At 38.2% G+C, this 18,333-nt stretch overlaps 1 protein-coding gene across 2 annotated transcripts; it reads left to right on the top strand.

The window, feature by feature from the left end:
• Nucleotides 1–636: 636 nt before the first annotated feature.
• On the top strand, nucleotides 637–16,390 carry MYOZ2 (myozenin 2). 2 transcript variants are annotated; one of them, XM_002187009.7, is made up of 6 exons: nucleotides 638–799; nucleotides 1,349–1,452; nucleotides 6,480–6,649; nucleotides 8,072–8,201; nucleotides 9,569–9,752; nucleotides 15,962–16,390. In XM_002187009.7, exons 2-6 carry the CDS (start codon nucleotides 1,377–1,379, stop codon nucleotides 16,191–16,193), a joined length of 792 nt encoding a protein of 263 aa, XP_002187045.1. In that variant the 5' UTR covers nucleotides 638–799; nucleotides 1,349–1,376; the 3' UTR covers nucleotides 16,194–16,390. The 2 variants fall into 2 exon arrangements, with proteins under 2 accessions (XP_041571942.1, XP_002187045.1); XM_041716008.2 differs by lacking the exon at nucleotides 1,349–1,452 and having other exon boundaries at nucleotides 637–799.
• Nucleotides 16,391–18,333: the final 1,943 nt, after the last annotated feature.

The raw sequence follows: 18,333 nt of genomic DNA, 5'->3' as shown, positions 1-18,333 counted from the left end.
GGTCAGTGTCTTGAAATATCTGTGCACTGCAAATCGCACATTTCTTTGATAAACTGATACAACACTATCCTGGAATGCTGGATGTTAGTGAGATTTAAATTGCTGAAGGTTTTTTGTCCCTAATGCTCAAAGAAAGTGAAGGGATTTTGAGTAACAGTTTGCGAGGCATGTGCTTGTTGAGCAATTACTCCTAGCATGTATAATGCTGAAGAAAATCTCATTTCTCTTGCAGAGCAGCCTCTGTACATCAGCCATCTGCCACTGACTTTAGCCATCAGCCCCTACAGAAGCATGGTTTCATCTTTCACTGAAGGATTAGCCCATGCCATTCTCATCCACTATAGTCTTGCCTATCTATACACTTAACGCCTTATTTTTAAATGTCTCTTTCCTGATTATAACACACAGATTATAATTCTCAGGGGTGATGGGAAGATGAGGAGATGATCTGTACAAGTACAAGGGGGGCATTCCATCAAATTTTCAATAAGCTCTGAAAGGGACATAACCTCTCTTTGTTGTGGGTGCAGTTGAATCTTTTCTGTTCTCTTCTTTTGCCAGGAAGATATGAGTGGCTGGAGTGTTTGGTTCTATATATAACTGGTTGATGTCAGCTGGATGCCAACCCCTTTGGAGAGGATCAGCCCCCCAGTTTGTCTCAGTGCTAGGTACCATGCAGATCCCAGCACAAGGGTACAAACCATCCAGGACCAGGCAGGTCATCCCCATGCATAACTAACTTCTGAAGCCTCAGCTAAAGGGTTGACATCGCTTTTTATCTGCACAACAAAACAGTAGGGTAAGTGTATTGTTTCCTGAAATGTTTTGACATTGTCTGTCCTACAAACTGTCATATACAAGACATTTATGTAAGCTCTTGATTCTGCAACTTAATAGATGTTTGTATTTTTACTTAGTCAGAAATGCACCTTCTTTAAAGATGACAGAGGAACTCATTTCACTCCTCAGATTCTTTGTTACATTAAGAAAATTCAAAATGCAACATTTCTGAAAACATAAACCAAGATGTAAATTAAAATTAGTTTGGAATTTACATCTTGTAGTATAGTGAATAGATGTGAGAAGGCCTATACCACTGACACTGATTTTTGCTGAAGGATTTATGTAACCAACTCAAAGTCCATTCCTTCGAATTTTCTATCCATCAAAACATGTCCTAACATCTGTCTGCAAGCAAGAACTGCCAGTGCATTTTGCAGTGCAGTATTTCTCAGTCAGAAACCCCTGACTTCACTGTTCAGCCGTTCCCAACAGGCTGCTGGAAATGAAAGTTAGCTGAACTGTGTGTGCTGGCTCAACAATATAAAAATGTGTTGTTTTTTTGCAGCAAGGAAAAGTCTTATCAGAAAATCACAATGTTATCAGATTCTGCCCTGGCCAAAGAGAGGAAAGAGCAAGCATCAGCCATTATGGATGAAATACACAGAAATGGTATAGCACTGAACCCAGTTTACTGCATATGCAATGTCCTCTAGCCCTCCCTAATACATTTTTTTAATCGTAGAGTTTAACTCTCTTACAGCTTTGTCTCTGGGTGTTTTGCCATAAATAATCTTGTGGGAGTATCATGCTGCCTATGGTAACTAATCCTTTTGTAGTTGCCTCTTTTCATTTGAAAGCTATTTTCAGATGAACAACTGCTGTGGAGGAATGAAGTAATCTAACAGCTGATGTACATTCTGCTAGGATAGCCTTTCAGAACATTATTTGGGGTTAATAACATGACTTCATTCCACATTAAAAGCCTATCATCTAAGAAACATAATGATCTGTACCCTCTTGGTTTGTTGCATTTTTATTTGCTCTGTTTCACTCTGCTTTTTTATATAAATGATAAAAACATTTGAAACAAATGTTCACATCTCCATTCCTCTCAAATCTTGTCTTCGTAACTAACAAATTTTACTAGCATTTGTCACTCTCTCTAACGCATAACCACCAGTTAATGTTATCTGACAGAAATTTTACTTCTCTGTAGTTGCACTGATGAAAATGCAAGCACTTTTTGGAAAGTTGTTTGATTTTCTAAAACAGGTTATTGAAGGTATGCTTCTAGCATGACACCTTAAGAAGCAATTAACTCCATTGGAAATACAGATATGCTTGGCTTTCATTAGGCATGTGCTGGATGCTTTTGGAGAGCCTTCCAATCCTGTGTATGAAGCCTTTTTTACCATTTACATAAAAGATCAATTTTCTAAAATTGATAAGCACTCCACAAGCCTCACTGCAACCACAGGGAGCTGCATGAATATTTAGAATTTATGAAAGTTATACCACTTTCATGGGATTAAATATTGAACATGGAATTCCAGTGTTGGAAATCTTTTGTGGGCTTTTGTTTCAAAGAACTTTTGGATGGTGTCTGCACTCACTTGATAACCATTGTGATTGCATGAAGAGTAGGGTGAAAGACTTGAGAATTTTTAGAACAAGAAGCTACAAATTTGCCTGGTCCTACTCCTTCTGATATTTCCAGAGGTTTTTTTCCTGAAGTTTTTGTTCCTAAACAAATACCTCTTTACTGTTTCAATTCTCCACTGAACATGCCCTCAAATCTGAAAGCCAGTCTGTCCTTCCAGATTTCATTACAACCCTGGGTTTTTTTGGTATTGTAAACCCAAGCACTACATGCGCCTGAAATAGCCTGTAAGCTCTTCAGGGCAAAAGGAAAAAAAAAGTCTTTCATATGTTTGTTTGGAACCAGGCATTTCACATGGTAAATGTTGCTACTATTCATAGCAATACTAATAAATGTAGCATACAGACCTTGAAATCATCGGCGTATTTGGATAATCTGTGCTGATGCTTAACATTTGCCTCACATAATCTTCCCCTTTATTATTTACGTATTATCAGATTTGCTGTCAAGATTCATACTCATAGTTATGGCAGCTTATCCTCCAAGAGATGCTGTGATATGTGGCCACTGAAGGCAATTCTAACTCTTAGTAAAATTCTATTTTTGCCTCTTCTTCGGGTGCTAGAGATATTTATATGTTAACAGAAAATGAAAGTCTATGAAATGAGTGTGATAAGAGACTGAAATTTATAACTGTTCAAGCTCAGTGAAGCCAGATAGAAAAGAGAAGGATAACCAAAGCTGTGGCGACACAAAATATAAGCCAGTTCTCTGGGACCAGATCTGAACAAGCCTTGGAAAAAACATGGAGAAATACCACATTTAATTGACTAGATTCAGCTTAACTAATTTTTGACATTTTGTTTTGCCCCGAATTGTTAATTCATTGAGCTTAATTTGAGACCTAGAAAGTGAACTGCTGTCTCTCTGGGCTTGGAATCACTACTCCTAATGACAGTCCTGCAACTGGTAATTACATCAAAACTAAATGTACAGTTCCAGCCAGACTCACAGCCCTTTGAAACTCTCCACTGCTAACACAGGTACACAATAACAGAAGGCTCTGTTACAACATAACACAAACCCTAGCATCTTGGAAGGGTGTAAGCATGCCTACTCCACTTTTATTTCAGACACTTTTATTATAATGCTTTCAGGTAAACAGTGACTCTCCACTTCCTTGTTAAAATATAATCACAGCAGGAACAGCTGTTGGTAGACTCCAAAACCAGCCAAGTTTTCTGCCACTGTCAGAGATCACCAATCTCTGGGAAAGATTGGTGAAGACTGAAAGTCCACCTCTGCTGTTGGCTTGTGGGACATGACTTTGTCTCATTTTTTAGAGAAAATGGACACACCATAAAATGCTGCAGGAATTGACACCAACTGTAACTTTCTTACAGCTCAAAGAGAAACTGCATGAGTAAATCAGTGGGTGCATTTAGTGACCTCCTCAAGCCCTTGGTTTGTCACTGGCAGACTTGGACTAATCAGAACATTTCTAAAAATGCTTGGTAAAGAAAAACTTGGATGTATATAAATATGTATGTTTAAGGAAGCCCTTGGAGTTCATCACTTAAATCCCACATCCAGTTCTATATTACTTATTAAATGCATTCTTCAGTATCTACATGATTAACTGTCTTTCTTGATAAAGTTAAAACATCTTATTTCTGATACTACAACAAACATACTAATATTTGTCATTTATCATTAAAGTTTCCAGTCCAGATTAAGGTATTTAGAAGATTGTAAACTGAAGGATTAAAGGAATATTAGGTAGTGTATGCAGGAGGGACTATATAAATCATATTTAAATGCAATCTGCTGTGATTTGAAGCACAGGACAAGAAGGACTTGGCAGAAGCAAATTAAAGAAATTAAGATAAAATATTAATATTAGGATTAAACTATGAATTAAGCTTTCAATATTATTTTTCAGTGTCCATCTATGATATTAATGTTCTCTTTCTATCATCCCCTAAATGTCCTCCTTCTCTCATTCTCCATCACCTTATCTGCACTGACACTGAAACTATCCCTAGACACATCATAAAGCTAGACAGATGATTAGATTTTAGTTGGCAAGGAATTCAAATGAACTTTACACTTATGATTTTGGGATGCTGCCTGGATACACAAGAGTACACAACTGTGGGTTACAAAGTAGCTTGGAGCCTTCAGTTAACATTAACAAGAACAATGTGTATGTAAGGGAACAGCAAGGCCCAAAATAGATTAGACCCAGAGTGTCCCAGAAGAATCCCGAGTGCTTTAGACAGAGCTCTGCAATTGCCTTGGCTCCCCAGTCTCTGAGGATGTGCACGCTCCCCATTCTGTGTACGAACAACAAAAGCTTTCCTATGTGAAAATGTTGCTGAATTGTGGGGTGAATTTCTTACTTCTTGTTAATATAAAACCATCCAGCAGTCTCTACTCCGGCAGTCATTTTGAGAAATGATAAAATCAAAATATGACATGAGGTCTGAATTTTAGGCCACGGGCCAACAACCAGTTATCTCCATGTCAGAGCCACAATCCCACCACTATCAGCCACGGATAGAGATACACTGGGCAAGCTAAGTCATTTTCTCCCATGTTAGGAACTCTCTGTTCTGTGACTAGCTCTTAAATAACATGAGGTTGTTATGATTCTTTGCATACACTATTTTTAAAGCAGAAGTGCACAATCCATCTCATGATCCAGTTAACTTGCTCTTCTTCCACTGAAATCCACTGCAAGCATTCAGTTGAAATTGGTATGGACAGAAATGGATCAACAAAGGATGCACTCCAGAGCCCATCTACTTGTTTGATTTACTAGGTGGAAAACTCTTGTCCATCCAGCTTCAGCTAAATATTTAATATATCTGTCTCCATTAAGTTTTCCTAAATGTCAGCACCTCACATTGTTTTTCCAACATAAAGTTACTAGGAGACACATGCCATTTACTAAAAACAAAGCCCTTCATATGTAATATTGACTTTGGCATTAGGTACCTTCTGCAGCTAATTAATTTGTAATGTTAATTTTAAACTGGGCCTCCTGTCTGCTTACTCTGATAGCAGGATACGTATTATGTATAATTTGTCCTCATTTCATTTTAATGTAATAAAATACACGTCAGAAAAGTTCAGAATTTTAAATCCTGGAGACCATAGGAATATGTGAAGCATACAATGTCCTATTGTTATATTTCTTAAATTCTGCAATGCTCTAAGCAAAAACAAATAAATAGAAAATAGTTGCTTCAGTGTTTAGGTTTCTGTGTTCTAAGGTTTAAGTTTTATCTCTAGGTTGAGGACATTCAGTGACAGTTCAGTCACTAAGCAATAGCTCGCTCAGTGCCACCAGCATCCCAGCTTCCAGAACACCACCATGAAGATGCCAATAGGAATTCTGACATTCAGAATTATTTGTTTTCAATCCTGATTGATCTCCCCTTACCTTGCTTATGCCATCTCCTTTTCAGATTCCACAGGATGTTAATAAAGACATAGAAATTTTCCCTAAGTAGTGGTAAGAAATATCCATCCAGTACTTCAGTTTCCTCTTAGAGAGAATAAAACCCAAAAGGTCCTAAATGAATCAATTCCTAGAAGCACATAATAATTCTTTGTTGACTCTCATTTTCCACACCTTGAGCTTTATTTTGAAAGTCAGTCTAAAAATAGCATTTAATTTAATGGTAGGTGTATTTAAATGGGTTATCTCTTATTTATCCAATGCAGGACACAGAAAGTTAACTGAAAGTTTAATGTGGGAACCTGGGATTAGAAGGAATTTTGTTCCCAGTTTTAGCAGAAGCCAGTTTTTACTAGCCTGCTATTAATATTGTGTGTAGGACACTATAGACCTGATCTTGATAACAACTGATTTGGAGCTTGAGGTGTTTATCTTTAAAAATACAGGTTTGTGGTGTTCAACAATCTCCTCCAAAATTTGGGAAGAAGGCTTTATTTCACTAACACCATGTGACACTGTGCTATGTGTTAACTAAATATGCATGAACAAGTTGTTGGATTTCAGGTGCAGAGCATGGAATATCAGAAATTTAAGACAAACAGAGGTTTGTACTTACCCATTGCATTGCAGTCTCACCCACCCTGAACCTTGGAAAAAAGGTCAGCACGCCCAGAGATATCATGGTGGAGGAATTGTCAACACTCAGCAACAGAGGGGCCAGGCTCTTCAAGCGACGCCAGCGGAGATCTGACAAATACACATATGAAAATTATCATTACGTGGCAAACAAGCCAAGAAATGTGAGTATTTTCTAATGACTTCTTAGTGATTCTACTTCAGGTTCCTTTGGTGCTCATGATACACATTGTGTATGATTTACTTGCAGTTTCAGGAAAAAGAAAAGCAAATCTTAGAATGAGGCTAAGAAGAAGTGAGCCAATTGTATTTTATTAAATGAGATCCTATAGACAAAAAAATAAATTTACATTTATTTTTATATGGTATAGATATTTCCAATATCTTTGATCAGTTGCTCAACAGACGTTAAATTACACTGGGATAAAATGAGATCCACTTTGAACTTTGAAAAATCTTCCTTTTTACAATACATCTGCGCAAAAGAAATCCTATTTAAAAAAACTTGAATAACTCCACAGACCACCCAAGCCTATCAATAAACACGATCATTTAAAAACCCATCTATGAATATTGTCCCCTCATTTCTCCCTCTATTGAATAATAGAAGCTAGACAGATAAATCCTGAGCACATTATCAATCTTGTCAGAATTCTGTATGCAATTACAAGATTTTGCTACAGTCTGACAGATCCATTTCCCTCTAGTCCACTTTTTCTCCCCAAAACCACAGAGTATACTTGGTTTACAGTCAGTATGACATTCCAAAACATGAGAAAATGTTTTGCCTCTGGCTCCTGTTCCCTTCCCTAAACGTCTATTTAGCACCGCTGGTGGTGTCAGCATCATCTTTAGGGTTCTGTCTGCCAAAGTTAATCTTTCTTACATACTTCAGGATGACTAGAAAACATTCTGCCTTGATCTTTTTTTGTTGTTACTTCAAGTTTAAACAAGTATTATTTGTTTGCTTTCCTGTTCAAGAAACTCTTACTCTAAACCAGTCTATATTTAAATTGCTTTTAGCCTATGTGTCATGGCTAAAATAAGATGCTGACTTCTTATGAGACTCTAATTCTATATTTACGCAACAATGATTAAGCCTTCAGATGTTTCCTTAGAACCGATATCCCAATAGGAGGGTGGAAAATAACACCATATCATGAATCTCCAGAAAGTGATCTGCACTGAAGTTGTTATTTCTACTACAAATAAAGGAAAAGACAATCCCAAACAATAGCAGTTCAACAAATGCAGCGAATTTTCAACTGATATGGGAAGAGACGCTTTGAAGAATCAATGCTTTAAAACTCAAAGGGATCAAACTTGCCAGATTTTTTGACCCTTTAGGTAGCATGGGTGCTCTGTTGGGTACAGAATAGTTTCTAGCATCTAGTGACCGAAAAAATGCTCATTTTTGGTTACTTAGACAATGCAAGTGTGAAGGGAATACTCTACCACACAGCAGCACAGTGTGCTTTAGCATTGTGCATGTTGGAAATCAGATCTGGGTCGTAAATCGGAGCACTGGTGCAGCCTCCCCAGAGAATGCCATGCCTGAGGTGCTATTTCTTTGTGTCCAAACACAGCGTGGAGAGCCCATCCAGAGTGTCAGAATGGACGGCCTCAGCGTGGAAGGAATCCCCCAGCATGCCCCAATGACACCTCCCAACACACCTGACCCCCGCAGCCCTCCACACCCTGACAACATCGCCCCAGGTAATATGGGAGTCTGCAGACAGGGGATACATCCAGTCTCATTGCACAGCAAATAAATGACCATTTTTAAGGCAGTATCTTCAAGAAGAAGATAATGGACTAATACTAGAAATAGACACATTTGAGTCAGGTAACTAATCAGAACTTCTCCGAGAAATGTAAAGTGATGCTCTTAGCTGCTTGTGTTCATTTTTAAAAGATCTGATATACCTTTTGTACTACTTCTCTCTAAACTGAAAACACATCTTAATATCAAGAGAGACTGCTCCTTCATATACAGGTTTTAAAGCACTGAGAAAGTGATCCTCTGATTTAAAACCACATTAATACATTTATTTTTCTTTGTCAAACCATTGTTTCCAACATGTAACACCCTGCTCAACAGTCAGCAAGCTATCCATTGTAGTTTAATTATCCATAAATGTAAATCTAAAGCCACTAAATTTTGCTAGAATCCTTTAGAGAAGAGTAGCTTTGAAAGGAATTTGCGTCTGGCTGCATAAACTGTTCTTTTTTAAATCCTTAACTGTGAGGGTACTGTTGGCTTTATTTAAAGGAGTGAGTTACAAGAAGGCCTTATTTTGTATTCTTTAAAGACTAGAGAAGGCTAATTTGTTTTAATTAATTTATTCAGTGATATAGCCCTTCTTCCTGTTTATGAATTATCCATGAGCAGACCGTGGTTTTTACAAATTCATTCTTTGTTCAGAATTGCTCAATGAATGTTTTGTGCAGACCTTTTCCAGTCCATGTAAACTAGGTCAGTCCTGCTCTGCTGGTGTCTGCTGAGGCTCTGTGCATCCTTTGGCCAAACACAATGCAAACAGAGGTAATTTCCATTGCTAAGACATGACAGAAATCTTCAAGCCTTTCTTTAGGCAAAAAAGGTCTGGTCAGAGTAGATACTAAGCCACAGGGAGGTTTAAGCATATAGAATGAAATAGCATTCATTTAATGACCTAGATGTAGATGTACTTGTGGAAAATTTCACTCAAAGATGTAGAATTATATTACTTTTAATCAGCAATATGTTTTAAAAATATTTTTGTTAATTTAGCCGAAGGATTATTTACTATCTGCTTTCAAACAAACGCTTACAATTGAAACAAACTTATAAAAAAAACCAAAATAAACTCAGCCTCAAAAGAAGTTGGAATACTTTGGAGGAGTTATCTGCCTAAAAGGCTACAAATTTACCCTGCCAGATTTCTGTTTCTGTGTAGCAGTGGCCTGGTGACTTGACCCAACTGTTCATTTTAACTCACTGAGAAATTCTGCTGTGTTAGTTTCTGCTTGCACAGGATGGTGGCAAGGAAGCAGAAAACACAAAGAATCACTATAATCATTTTACATTGATCCCATTGCAGGATATTCTGGACCACTGAAAGAAATTCCTCCTGAAAAGTTCAACACTACTGCTGTGCCAAAGTATTACCAGTCTCCCTGGATAGAAGCCATTAGGGATGATCCAGAACTGCTGGAAGCTTTATATCCTAAACTTTTTACACCTGAAGCAAAGCCGGAACTGCCTGACTACAGGAGCTTTAACAGGTAATCCTGAATGAACACTGAATTTTACTGATCAGAGGAAAATTACTATGAAATAAAATGTTACCACCAGCTTTAAAAACCCTACCACCTGTGTTTGCAAGTGTATGCATAAACATGAACACAAACATTGATTACAAGTGGTAAACAAGAGCATTAAGGAGCAAATTCGTCTATCTCTAATGTATGGGCCCAAATTCAAACTGTAGACCTAGGAACAGAAGATAAATTGCTAAAAATAGTAAAAGAAAGAAAGTATCTGAATACAGTGCCCAGAGAAGTCGTGGATGCCCATTGCTTGAGGTGTTCAAGCTCAGGCTGCATAGAGCTCTGAGCAACCTGCTCTAGTGAAAGATCTCCATGCACATGACAGGTGGGTTGGAACTAAATCATCTTTGAGGGCACTTCCAACCCAAACCACTCCATGATTCTATGATTCTGTGATTCAGTGTACCAATAAATGGGAAATATACGCTTCAAATTTTTTTTTCAGGATGCCTGTTGTTGACTTCAGTAGGTATGGTATTGTCAGATCTCTCAGTCAGAACTTTGTTTCTAAGTTATGTAATGCAAAGTACTCTTTTTCTATTTCTTTTTTTAATACAACTCACATGGCTTTGTTTTAGGCAACGATGGTGCAATGAACTTGATCCCACAACCAATCCCTCACACTAAATAGCAAGAAGATTTCCTCTTTTATTTCAGTGTAACATTTTTGATATATTTGACAACCTTCAGCAACAAATTAACAGATTAAACATTGTTTTACTTACATAGTAACTAGTGTATCACGGCTTTCAGTAGAACTTCTAGATATATGAACAACACTGGGCTTTTAAAGCTTTAAAGCAAATTCTTACTCATGTCTTTTGCTTTCTTTCATTCCTTTTACACTATTTTTATTTACTGAAGTACTGGACAACCCTGCTGAGTTCCAGACAGCTGAGCCAAACCCAAACCCCTCTTCAAAAGGCCAGACAGCAATCTATTGAAAAACAAAATTGTTCATGGCAAAACAAACTTAGAGAAATATACCACAAACATAACTTGTGTTCCTGATGTTGATGTGGGCCTCAACTATGAGTGCAAGGACTAAAACATTACACAATTCAACGTCAAAATTGGCACTGCAGACACTGCATTAGTTCTGATTTCCTAGCAGTAATATACATTGCCATGTTAATAACTGAGTCTGTGGTACACTCTTCTCAGCAGACAAAACAGCAAATGCAAGTCAGAGATGTGCCACAGCTGCCAACATTAGAACAGTAACAGCACAGTTTATGTACTGTGCTTATTGTAACCTAAAAAAAAAAAAAAAAAATTAAAAAATAGAGCCCAAGAAAAAATGCTGAAGATACAGACAGAATTAGTTCTCCCTCTCACAAGAGGTGCTAGTCATTATTGTGAAGGACAGCATCAGTCAGGGCACAGAGACTCCATTAACATGGATATCTGTCTTGAGACAGTGTCTGATACCTTCTTTGTGGATTTAAAGGCTGTCTCTGTGGCCCTGTGTTCTGTTAGCTGCCCTCCTCACAACACTAACTATTTGAATTTCTTTCTATGGGGAGTTTCTCTGTGTATGATGTGGCAGAACTATGGCTCACCAGAGTCCGAATTTCTTGAACATATGTGCATTCTTATAAGGGAAAAGTCAATACTCTTCCTTGTAACTGCCATAAAAACCTAAAATTTGGCACACAAATCAAAATCCAGACTGTGAAACTGGTAAAATTCAACCCAAAAAATATATAAACATAGTCCACCACTACTCTCCTTCTCATGGAAAAAAACCTGGTATCCAGTAAAAAAGGATGCCTGGTAGCCCTAGAAAACCTGTGACATGTTACAGTCAGACATATGTTTTCTAGCAGATTCAAAAAGAAATTGAGAATTTGAAAAATTAAAATTCAAGATACTCATCTCCTGGAGAAGATTTTACAGCCATGACTTAGATGTCTACACTCCTAAAAATGCACAAGAGAGTGTTTGATGATGGGATTTAAAAGAGCACACTGCCATGCCAAGCTATCCAACAAAAGACTACCTGGAGCCTAGATCCTACTAAGTCACTCTGTGCATCTAGGTCACAGCATCCTTGGCTTGCTTAATTGCAGTCTTGGAGAGAAAGCAAATGACACTGTATTAAACAATTTAAGTGTGACATAATGGCACCATTTTGTTATCAGTGAGGGTATCTATGTAGGCTTTCCATCCTGCTTCATCATCCAGTAAAGTGCCGTTGTGTTTGCTCTCCTGCAAGCACTGCTACAGTCACCATTAGTCAGGAGCGGGTGTGGTTAACAGCAAGTGTGAGCCATAGGATTCCCAAGGGAAATGGGCCTGGGATCCCTCCCGGTTCATTCACTGGCGTCTGTAGAAATGGCACTCAGACTTAACTAATAATTTCAGGCTCCTTTCAGCTTTCCTTGTTACACAACAAACTGGAAAAGCAGCACAACCTGAGCAGGCAGGGAGGTCTGATATATTGGAACTGAAGCACACATTCACAGCTAAAAGTATCTTCAGCACTAAACAGCATCCAGATTTTTTTCCCCACTATCCAGCAGTGAAGAGGGGACTGTGGACCCCGCAGCAGTGCAGTTTTTATATCACTAAGGAATTTTTAAAAACAAATAAGGAATTCATAGAGGTATTTTTTGGAGTTTAGTATTCATTTTAAGCTGCAGGGACCTTGCAGTGATGGCAGGTCACTGGAGGAAGAGCTGTGGAAGCAAATGTCAGGAGGGTTTGTGCAGCGAGGCAGGGCTGTCTGTGAGACAGGCAGCGGTGCTCTGACAGCACAGCACTGGGCAGAGGGGAGTGGGGCTCAGAGGGGCTCTGACCAGACTGTGCACACCAGGCTACTCCTTCTCCTCCTCAGAGATAAAACGGATCTGTGCTAGCAGAGAAAAGCAGCAGAACAGACTATGCCATCTGGCTTCTCTTGGAGATTCATTCCTATTAGGATTGAAAAAGCATTTGCTAGTGAAAAAATTTCTTGTCTCTTTTACCAGTGAGGAAACACCAAGTAATAAATCTGTGGGAAGGCAGCATGAATCTGCATTTGCTAAGGAGTTTAAAATATTACTTAAATTAGTACCTTTATTCCATTTGCTTTCTTGGAGCTGGATAAAATGTCAAAGGTAGGATTATGAGTAACATACAAAGCACCACATCTTACTCACATAGGACAAGCAAGTCAGACTAGTTCAGCCTCTCCTACCAGATAAATTCTGTTTTCTCAATTCCCAAAGACTACTCTTTCAAAAGCACTGCAGGAATTCAGTCCATCTGGACCTGGCTCTGTTTTCATTGATTCATGGATTCTGAAGCCTATTATAAAATGCTAAGATCCAGAGTCCCACAGGGATTTTGGGTGCTAACTTAAAGTGATGTGAGATGAGTGGGAGCTGGGTGCTTAGCCAGTGAAACTCCCATGAAGCTCCAAGCATTTTGCAGGGTCAAATTCTTTGCTCCTATGTCCCATTTTTTTCACAGAATTAATGATAAACAAAATGTTCTATGAAAGATGATCCCATTTTAAAATGTGAAACACATAATTTTTGTGATTATGTAACCAAAGGTGCTAATCTAATGCAGTTAAAACATTTCTTCAGACTTTCCCAGATCATTAGCTACAAGCAGTCTCCTATGTTGAGACAATATAATATTGAAAAAGAAAGACTAAGGGTAAAAAAATGAAAAAGAAATACTGTTAAAATGACATGTAAAAATAAACATGTACCTGCTATTATTAAATCAAGCATCTACTTTTTAGGAATATGCAAAGTGAATATTAAACAATCTGTTACACTTCCTGCTATTTCCTATGGCTCTGAACCAGCATTTCCACCCTTATTAGCAATGACTGCTGGAATTTTTTAGGCATGAGATTTAGGCTTCTATACAATGAATCAGAGCTCAAGTAGCACAGCTGATGTGTGAGCAACAGAGGTCATTACAACACCATGTCATCAGACAATCTATTGTTCACAAGAATATATTTACTGCTGCTGTAAAGGAAAATCAACATCTCTTAGCCAATTACTGTACTCTCCTTTCTGTCAGTCGTCATGTGCCCCTGCCTATAAGGCAGGAATGCACAGTTCTCTGAGGCCAGACTTTGTATAGCAACTACAGGGGAGCATTTTGCTACAAAAAATACTTGAATTCCAAAGAAAGCCAAAAGTTTCTGTTACATATAGGAATATGCTCTATTTAAAACACATAAATACTACAAAGAGGATGTTTCAGACAACAAAATTGTTTTGCAAATTATACAACTATTATAATTCTGTTTATTTTGATTATCCCTTTAATATACACATCAATGATAATTAAACATAACAACAATGTGAGAATGTGTATCATAATTAGGGCAGCAATTAAAACAATATTTATTATCCGGTGAGATGTAGATCACTACATTCACTCTGTGCCAATTACTAAGCAATTATTTTTAATCGGTATCATACAGATCCATGTTGACATTGTGACCTAGAAGACAGCTCCACAAGAAAATCTTGATACCACAGGCTCGATACCAACTTTGGATAAACAATTCCCTTTGACCTCAAAATAGTTTAATGCCTGGACTGGCTGCTGCAACATCTTGTCTTATCATAATTTGAGACATGTTTTTAAAGCTTAATCTAAAGCAGTGCTCTTCTCTCAGTGAGGGTGCATGCCCAAAGCTTGCATGATTTTTTTATATCTCCGAGGATTGATACTTTGGAGTTAACACCATCCCCTTCAACAAATGCTACTCGTACCAAAATGCAGTGAATCATCCATGTAATGAGAGAGCAGCACCACTTCTTTCATGTCATGGATTCATTTTTCTGAACTAATCTCTTCTTTTTGTGTATGTGTACTTCATTCTTAGCACAAAACTTAAGGGTTTTATCCTGATGAAAATCCTAGACAGATCTTCAACTATTTCTTTTAGTTTCTGTTGGTATTAATTTCTCCAGGCTTCTGCTGTAATACCTGGAGCCACTGGAAATATATTCCATCAGATCTGTTGTTTTGTACCACACACCAAATATAACAAGGCTGGTGAAATTCCATTTCAACAAAAATTCATTTTCCCATACTATAAGATGTCTGGTTTTTGGAGAAACCAGGTGCTCTTGCGGAGTTTGAAAATCTGACACTCTTCACTGGCTAGAATATATCCCAGCAAAGCTATGCAGCTGATCAAAATGCAGAGCACATACCATAGTCTGTTTGTTTGTCCAAAGGAGGCTGGAAGAAGTGCCAGGAAAACTCAAGGATTTTTTTTTCAGTCTGAATCCTGTATATACAGAAGATCAGGTGTGGAATTTGGAAATACTGTTGTTTTAAAGTATTTGCAAATGCATGTAACAGTCAACTCCAGCTTAGTATTCCTTATCTTTCAGTTTCTCAGGCTCACTGCCTGGGGGAAAATCTACATTTAAATAACATGAAAATACTGGCTGAACAGTGTTTCAAGGTTTAGTTACATAAACATTTTCTTCAGAAACAAAGCTGGCGTATCAAGTCCTCACCCATTCCCTCCTTTCCAGAGCCTGTTGTCTTTGGCTGTTCCTTTCTGCTTCACTCATTAAGCTCCACTCCTCTTCACTTGTATTGCTACAATTGTTTGAGCATACTGATATAAACTAGATTGCTGAAATAATTTGGATTTTGAAGTACTTCTCTGTTTTGAAGGGTCTTTGTTTAACCCAGGTCACACAAGTGACCCAAGTTTATAGCACAACCCACATACATTCTAACTAGTACAACAATATGGTGCTGAAACATAGTGTAGTGGGAGGAACAAGCAGCTGAGGAGAGGAGAAAATGGGGTGAGAAGTTTCTGAACTAATTACTTGCTAGAGAGAATGTGTTGAGCTACAGTTTCAGACTTATCAACTTATCACCAACAAAATAAGTTTAGTAACTGTGACTCACCAATTACATGGTTTTCTTGTAACTTCTTTTTCTCTTGGCTTTTCCATCCATTTGAATTTTTTTAAAAGACTGCAAGCTTTATCTAAGGGGAAATGAATCAGATCTTAAAGAGAATTCCCCAGAAAAACAAACAGAATGCTTTTTTTCCCAAAGCTTGAAAATGTAAACAAGAAACTAGAACTAAGATCTGTTCTTTTCAGCTTCTGGAAGGGAAAGAAAATAAGTATTTTAAAAATCACATTTAACTTTTATTTCTCTGATATCTACAGAGTTGCCACTCCCTTTGGTGGTTTTGAGAGAGCATCAAAGCTGGTTAAATTCAAGGTACCAGATTATAATATGCTGATGCTAAATGATCCCAGATTCATGATCCTTGCAAACCCTCTTGCTGCCAGAAGATCCTTCAACAGGACTCCCAAAGGATGGACATCCGAGAATATCCCTGTAGTGTTCATTCAGCCTGCGGAATCCAACACCGTTCCAGAAACAGAGGACCTGTGAGAGAGGTTGCATTCTACATGGTACAAAATGCTCAAAGCTGCACATCCGTGTTTTTTTGGTCCAAATATTACTAAAGGCTACTGACTAATTTTTTCATTGGAAGCTGGAGTATACTTAATAATTTGGGATGCAGTGTCTCTTTTCTGGCACCCAGTTTCATCTGTAAACACAAACTAAATAAAGTAACTTGGAAAATATTACAGTGATGTTTTCTATTTGTGTTTACATGTTCTTTTACTTTCTGAAATATTTGCATGTAATTTAAGAGCAGGTGTACCAAGAAAAAAGAAGTGACAGTACTCTAAAGGGACTTGAAAGGTACGACAATTTAGGGAAAACAACCAAACTGTGCACTCAATGCACCCCAAGTCCTGCTTGCTCAAGATAAGCTCTGAAAAATCAACCTTCTTCCCAAACCCTGCCTTTGGCCCAACGTAAGAATTGTGTCACTACTTCAGTGACAGCAAGTTCAGGGCATTTTCTTCCTTTCTGACTCTTCCTCAGCTGTTATGATGCACATCAGTGCCTGTGTCACCTGGTTTTGTTTACAAAAAACTCAGTGAATTTGGCAATGACAAGGATTACGTACTGGGATGAAAAAGTACAGAGGTATTTCCTGGATGTCTAGAATGTTTGTGTTATTCACAACTAAAAAGCCCAGCAATGACTGGTTATGTCAGACATACAAAAATAGTACACCAAGCTCTGGTACCACAAATGTTTTTTCTTACTAAAAGGAAATTTCATAGACCTTTTCCCCTACATCTATACTGGTACTTAAAAGCATGAGAGAGTCCTTGCTCATATGGACTGACAAGCTCTGATATTTTATAAGTATCAGTATACATGTTTTTCAAATGTCATTCCAAGGCAGGTAGTTGGCAAAGGAAATTTTGCCATCCATTTCCTGTCATTTACTTTCTCACACAATTTTCACAAATAAATGTACAGATCCCGAACAAATTTAGGAAATAAAGAAATAAATTTTTTAAAAAAATACCTCATTGACTGAGAACACTTTCCTAGCAAGGGATTTGTTTGGGGATCTTAACTGTGCACACTGTACAACTATTAAATGGACAATGACAAAATATGAATTCTTCAAAGTTAAATATGCAAGACTAAAGAAAAAAGCTATGGTGAGGTATAATGCTAACAAGTTCTGGAGGAATTAGCATTTTATGAGCATTCGTAAGGCTGTTTGAAGAGAAATATGAGAAAACTGGTGCATAGCACATACACAGTGAGGAATGTGAAGAGGGGAGGCATCATTTTTACTGTATTCTCTGTAAAAACAACCTATACGTACAGAGCATGCCACCTTGCTTCTTACACAGCACACATAATGGCAACTTTAATTCCCTATTCATCCGTGGATTCACTGGAGCAGAACGGGCACAGGAGGCTTCAGGAGTTTGAGAGGCGCTTTGCTTGCTATAGACATGTTTAGCCGATGGTCCGAACAACAGCAACCACCGACAGTATTACGTTCTCTCTGACACTTCCCAAAGGAGCTGTGGCACCGCAAAACCGGGAGCTCCGATTCCCCTCTCAGCTCAGTCGTTAGCTGCAGCATAAGAGCCCTGTGCCTCCTGCTCCCAGCTCTGCCACCAGAGAGCCACGAGCACACCAGCCCATCGCACGGGCTGGAGTGCTAATTGACAGAGGGAGGGCTATGCAATGTGCTAAGCATTCAAAAGCACACAGGAACCAGTGCCAGTGTCCAGGAATGTTCCCTGGCTGCATCAGCCTGGATGGAGCCTCATTGTGCAAGTCCCACCGCAATAAACAAATCCCTCTGCCAAAATCCAACTCGTTTGCCTCAAAGGAACATCTCTTGGTAAGACTGGGAATTCAGAAGTCCACTGCTACCTTCACTGGGTTTTAGGACCTGCATTTATTTTTTCAGACTGTAATATTGCACTTGAAATGTACCCTAGAACTAAAGGAAAGCTGCAGGGGAGTTCCTAAAGGCTTCTTTTAGCGGTAACAAATACAGGTGCAAGGACAGATTGAATGGGAAAACACACAAGTAAGATTTACACAAACAGAAACATGGACAAGTTCATAAATATTTCAGGAGATGTGCATTTCACATCATGTACATTTTATCAAAAGACACTGCTATTTGCTTCAGAAA

Source organism: Taeniopygia guttata, chromosome 4 (assembly GCF_048771995.1).
Source record: "Taeniopygia guttata chromosome 4, bTaeGut7.mat, whole genome shotgun sequence".
NCBI lineage: Eukaryota > Metazoa > Chordata > Aves > Passeriformes > Estrildidae > Taeniopygia > Taeniopygia guttata.
This window is presented reverse-complemented; position numbering and strand designations above follow the sequence as displayed.